The following is a 5580-nucleotide window of genomic DNA, read 5'->3' on the forward strand; positions in this document are numbered from 1 at the left end:
CGGCTTACAGGTACAGTACTATGCAATCATAGTCGTTCTCTCACAGACTGAAGACCTCTCTTTGTGCGGCTTACAGCCTTCCAGGTTCAGAGTTCATCAGGTCGGAGGTAGGAACGGAAATTTCCTGCTCCAGCGTCCAACCTTGTCTTCCGTGAGCGTCCATCAGGGCCCTGACATTGGGATCTTCGGAGGATATAGCAAGGAATGGTCCTTGGAAATCTGTTGACCGTTCCATAGCGTGTACAGGCCTCATGGTGGACACGCATACCATAGCTTTGGGTATTTCGGGCCCGCGCGCAGAGTCGGAGATGGAGCGGCAGTGGCGAGCGTGCAAGGAGCCGTGGTCGAGGGCGAAGGCAGCGGCCAAGGGTAGTATGTTCGAACCAATCGGAGGCGATGCAGGCGCTATAGCTAGACGCCTGCGCCCGGATTTATCCAGTCCTCGTGGCTGCTGCCCTTGCCGGCTGCCGCGGCGCTGCAAGCCATGAGCAACCGCAGCTCGCTCGGAGTCCGCGAGGACCCAGCATCCGCCATTTCGAGTTCATCTCGCTAGACACTCAACAGTCATCTTGCTCGATCGCGGTAATGGAGGCCGGTGCGCGTGCATTTGGGTCAGCATCGCCGCCCGCATTGTTCCATGACGGATTCGGGAGTCTAACATCGACAGGCACTGTACACCAGAGGCGGGACCGAAGCCAACGCGGTACCTCACCCCAAACGCCACCCGCACCTGTATCTCGAGCACGAAGGCGGTACGGCCATATTCCTGGTATGTGACTGCTTGTACTCTCGGACGCCTCTCGCGAACGGAACACGCACTGAAAGGTCCCCCTTGGCGCGGGCACGACGCAGGTCGAGGACACGCTCTTCAAGGTACACGAGTACTTCCTGAAGCAGAACTCGCCCATATTCGCATCCATGTTCACCTTGAACCCGGGTGATGCCCCGGTGGACGGTCGGTCGGATGAGCAGCCCATCGCGCTGCACGACGTTAGCGCGGCCGACTTCGAGCGGCTCCTCTCGCTCTTCTATCCCAGGTGAGCGTCGGGGCGTGTATCTGAAACGATCTCGCCCTCTTTGCGCAGCGATGCGAGCCCCCATCTCGCGGAAGGGGGCGCCAGTGACCGGCCAGATGCGAGCCATGCATCTCCCGTGAATTCACGGGACGCTAGCGTCGGACCGCTGAATGAACCCCGGCGGGCTGTCAGCGTCCTCGCGAATCCCCTCCTCAGCCGAGAGGCGTCTCGTTGGAACGCCGTCGCGGCTTCTTGGCACAGCGCCCTCCCAAACCTTGTATGACACTGGCGTCGTGCGCCATCCAAGGGCCGCCCAGCGCCGCCTGCCTGACCATCCTCACGGCACTGACCGCCCTTGCCACTTTCCAGGGACGTGGTCTCTGGAGACCTCTCCACGCTGGAGCAGTGGACGTCCGTCCTGCGCCTCACGCACATATACGAGTTCGAAGCGCACCACGCGCTCGCAGTCAAGCGCCTCGCAGTACTCGCCCCACCCATCGACCGCCTCCTCCTCTCGCGCCAGTACGACGTCCCTGAGTGGCTCGAGGACGCCTACTATGAGCTCTGTATCCGCGAGCCGTCCCTCACCCTCGAGGAAGGCGCCCGGCTCGGTTTGCCGGAGGTTGTTCGCATCGCTGACCTCCGCCAGGCCATCCGCGTGAGCGCGCGCGTGCACTTCCCGGAGCACTACATCCGCGGGGCGATCAGACAGCGGCTGACGGGATGACGCGGGAACGCTTGAACGTTGGGTTCGGGGCGTGTGTTGGATGGTCGAGTCAGTAGAAGTCATTTTGTATATTGTTTCTCCAGATCTAAGCATCATCTCTTTGCGAGGACGACCTCTTTTTCATTTTTTGAGGGATGGTCGGGAGCTGGCATGAAAGGTGTGCGGCTCCTACCCCGACTACACTGTGCGGATCGCCCTACGAGCTTCCTGTCATTCCACCGACGAGTCGCATACCGGCAGGCCCCGTTAACCTCTCACCGTCTTCAACCGAACCTCGACCTCGCCACCGCGGGCGACCCGAGCGCGGCTTCTCGCGAGCGGCGACGGAGGAATTCCATCGACGTGAGATCTGCACAAATGCTTCCGCCCTAGTCCCCTGCCCGGTCTACCTACCCTACATGACAGATGCTGTCTGGCCGCCCCGCGTCCATCGCACCCCCTCGGCGCCCCTGCGCTGAGCAGATGCGCATCAGATCTTCAGCCACCCCATTGAGCACCTCCGGCGGCGGACCCGACGCGAGTTTGTCGGTCGCTGGCTCCCTACTGCACCCTGGCCACGCGCAGCTGGCGCATGCGCCGCTGTGCTGCCTGCGAGTGCTTGTTGATGCCTCCGTGGAACGCCCAGTTCGCGTCGCGCACGGCCTTTCCCGTGGAGGTTGCATCCGCGTCTGCCCCGTCCTTGCTCGTCCTGGCCCCGATCGCGTATCGGCGCAGAAGCAGCGCGCCGCCCGGCTGTCCGGAGTTCTCTGTGTGAGTCGCCGAACCCCTGCGGCACCGAGGCGCGGAGGAGAGGAGGGGGGGACGTACGTGTTCCGCGAGGTACTCGGACGCGTCGACCGCGTACCCGTCGAGCAGGAGGATACAGCGGCCCTGCTCCTGCGCGTGGGCGGCGAGCTCGGCCACCGTCCACACCGGGCCGCCCCACGCGTCGTCCTCTTCCTCGCTCCCGCTCATGTATAGGTCGTGCGTGCCGTCCGCGTGAACGTGAATGTGGGTGATCTTCTTACGAAGCATGTACTCGCGCGCTGCGCGTATTTCCTCCATGCGAGCACGGCGGAGGCCCGATGCGAGGCCGAGCGAGCGCAGAAGGATAATTGCCCATTTTGAGGGGTCCCAGTCGAGCGGCGAGGGTCCCGAGCGGAAGTCATGGGGGAAACTGTGCTGGAAGATGCGATGGACACGCACGTAAGCCTGACGAGCGCGAACCACGACTAAGAACACCAATTGAAGCGTACGTGCTGCAGTACCAGTCAAACCGCGTGAGAAGCGCACTCCTCAAGGACGAGATAGGTACGTACGAAGTTGTGGTTCCCTTCTCCGCATGTCAGCAGCGCAAGAACCTGGGATCATGCTAAGCACTCCAGATTGGTGGCAAGGGATCGTGAACGGTGTCTCACCAGATTGGACTTCGACGTGTTGTCATCCGAATAGGGTTGGAGCCCATCCCAATGGGCGAGTCTGGACGTGACGGCTCGTAGGGAATTCATGGCACGCCGACCGGTGGAGGCACTCACGAGTTCACCAGGAATGTACAGTGCCAAACTATGACAGGTGAGTTTACACAGAGCCGGAGCGTGCCTCCCGCGACGTACTCAGCAGTCTAGCCACAAGGCCAGCATACACGAAGGACCCCATCGGATCATTCCATAGTGAACCGGCGATTATAGGTAAACCGAACCCCATCATGAGGGCGAGCGGAACTGCCGTGGCAGTTAACACAGGCAGTCCCGCGAGGCTTGGCAGAAGCTTACTGTAATATTTGTGTTGCATACGTACGACTATGACATGAGTTTGAGTCAGCTCGCCGCACGTTCGCCAATTTGGCACAGATGCACCTACCTATGTCGCCTTCTAGGTCATCTTGGTCGATCGATTCCAGCCGTTCATATCGGGACTTGTAAAATATCCATCCTACATGGCTCCACAGCAAGCCCTTCGTTGCAGCGTAACTGTGACGATTCTAGCGGTGAGCACCTATGGGCAACCGAGAACGCGACCACGCACGGATCGTGGGTAGGGTCATCCGTAAACCTCTGCGCGGCAGAAACTTGTCAGCGTATATTCTCTGGAGAGAAAGATGCACATACGTGGTGCAGTCTATGCCGGAGAGACCTGTTGAACTCAGCATAAAGGGATACTGCGAGTAAGGAAATACGCATACCACCACTACGGTAGGAGCGGCAAGCGTCCGTCACGCACGGCACTCCACATCACATAAACAGCATGCGCACCTTGATAGATCCCTGGAACGCGCTTGCCCCCAGGAGCGCGACGGCCATCCGCACAGGCCATGCTGCCCGGAAGGCGCGGTGCGAGTACAGTCGGTGGTAACCAACAGTGATACTGCGATGCGTGTTGCGCAGGTCGGGAGCGGTCCTGCGAGCCCAAGAGAGAAAGAACTCACCCCATCGAGGCTGCCTGCCACAGAACGACCATGAACAGCAGGGTCTGCCAAGGAACCTCGGACGGAGGCCGTAAGAAGACGGCTACGACGGCCGCGAGATGAGTGCCGACGAAGAAGATGCCGTTGGACCACCATATGCGCGCAGGCGGGGGCGCGCGGGCTGGCGGACGCTCGGGGGCGTGCATGGTGGTGGCAGGAGAGAGAGGGGCGACGTAAGGCGCATGGCGACCAGAAAACGGCGGGAGACTGGTGGGAACGCAACTGGGGCAGCCAGCAACCCGCGTCCGACGTCTGTTCACCCGAAAGCCATCGCCGATGCGATCTCTCCCGCTCCCCAGGCGCGCGATTTGATGCTGACACGGTCACGTGTACGCGCCTGCCGCCGACGCCACTGACATCCCGCTCCTCCCGTTCGTCTCTTGTCCTCTCCCACCACCCCCTGGCGCGATGTGCATCAAGAATGAGGTAGCGCCTGTCGAGACATCGTGAGCACGACTCATCCCATGCGCGACCTGTCGATGGACCTCCCCAGCCCAGCACACCCCCGTCCACGACGCGTATCACCATCGAGGTCTGCATCGATTCCGTCGAATCGGCTCTCGCGTGCGTCCCTCTCGCCATTGAATGACCGCCGGTACATCAGCTCACCCAGCAGCGCAGGGCCATACGAGGAGGGGCAGATCGTCTCGAGCTCTGCGGCAATCTCGGGCTTGGAGGAGGCACTACTCCCAGCCTCGGACTATTCAAGGCCGTGCGCGAGGCAACGCCGGATGGCATGCCTATTATGGTACGCCCCGCCCCGCCCCAACGTGCGGTACTCGAGCGTGTCATTGAAGTGTGGCGCCGCAGGTAATGGTCCGACCCCGCACTGGGGATTTTCTATACACCGACGCAGAGTTCGGCATCATGCGAGAGGATATCAAGGCCTTCAAGGAAGCTCGCGCCGACGGCGTCGTCCTGGGCATCCTGCACAAGGACGGCGGGATAGACACGTCCCGCACCAAAGTGTGCGTCTTGGGCCCATGCGCTCTGCTCAACCATGGTGACAGCGAGATACCCTAGGCTGGCAGAAGAGGCCGCTCCGATGCAAGGTGCGGCGGACTGCGTCATTCCCACCCTCCCATCGAGACCAACTGTCGGACAGTGTGCTTTCACAGAGCCATTGACATGACAAGCCAAGACATTCTCAGTGGTGTGTCTCGGGCTTCACGTTAGGTTACCCCGGCGTACCATGACTCACGCTCCAACAGCACACCTCGCCATATCCCGCATCTCTCAAGTAACACGCATTCTTACCAGGTACGGGGAGGGCCATCGTCTTGAGCTTGGCACATCCTTCTCACGTCGAGTTTGCCTTGCTGTCTGATCAGCGGCCAAGCCCCGTCCGCCCCATTTCCCTCTGCGCTTCCGACGCTGCGGACGCTGCTCCGCGA

The 5580-nt window shown here is 61.2% G+C and overlaps 3 protein-coding genes across 3 annotated transcripts; 2 read left to right on the plus strand and 1 right to left on the minus strand.

The window, feature by feature from the left end:
* The first annotated feature begins 706 nt into the window (after nt 1–706).
* TRAVEDRAFT_158128 (uncharacterized protein) lies at nt 707–1820 on the plus strand. The gene is made up of 3 exons (XM_008034550.1): nt 707–769; nt 853–1037; nt 1386–1820. The coding sequence occupies exons 2-3, from the start codon at nt 919–921 to the stop codon at nt 1741–1743; spliced, it is 477 nt and encodes a 158-aa protein (XP_008032741.1). The 5' UTR covers nt 707–769; nt 853–918; the 3' UTR covers nt 1744–1820.
* A 141-nt stretch (nt 1821–1961) lies between these two features.
* TRAVEDRAFT_158133 (uncharacterized protein) lies at nt 1962–4332 on the minus strand (the record flags this gene model as incomplete). Its single annotated transcript, XM_008034551.1, has 12 exons — nt 1962–2475; nt 2551–2904; nt 3042–3083; nt 3141–3201; nt 3258–3285; nt 3336–3443; nt 3495–3521; nt 3583–3692; nt 3748–3776; nt 3831–3855; nt 3970–4086; nt 4148–4332. The coding sequence occupies 12 exons, from the start codon at nt 4330–4332 to the stop codon at nt 2284–2286; spliced, it is 1278 nt and encodes a 425-aa protein (XP_008032742.1). The 3' UTR covers nt 1962–2283.
* A 262-nt stretch (nt 4333–4594) lies between these two features.
* TRAVEDRAFT_41581 (uncharacterized protein) lies at nt 4595–5209 on the plus strand (the record flags this gene model as incomplete). Its single annotated transcript, XM_008033931.1, has 5 exons — nt 4595–4632; nt 4685–4750; nt 4808–4934; nt 4997–5154; nt 5197–5209. 5 exons carry the CDS (start codon nt 4595–4597, stop codon nt 5207–5209), a joined length of 402 nt encoding a protein of 133 aa, XP_008032122.1.
* Nucleotides 5210–5580: the final 371 nt, after the last annotated feature.

This window comes from Trametes versicolor (assembly GCF_000271585.1).
Source record: "Trametes versicolor FP-101664 SS1 unplaced genomic scaffold TRAVEscaffold_1, whole genome shotgun sequence".
Taxonomy (NCBI): Eukaryota; Fungi; Basidiomycota; class Agaricomycetes; order Polyporales; family Polyporaceae; genus Trametes; species Trametes versicolor.

What these genes read in the sequence shown, in the direction of transcription:
- TRAVEDRAFT_158128 (XM_008034550.1), top strand. Translation starts at nt 919, where the DNA reads ATGTTCACCTTGAACCCGGGTGATGCCCCGGTGGACGGTCGGTCGGAT. An exon ending in CTCTCGCTCTTCTATCCCAG is followed by an intron (nt 1,038 to 1,385) that starts GTGAGCGTCGGG and finishes GCCACTTTCCAG; the next exon opens with GGACGTGGTCTCTGGAGACC.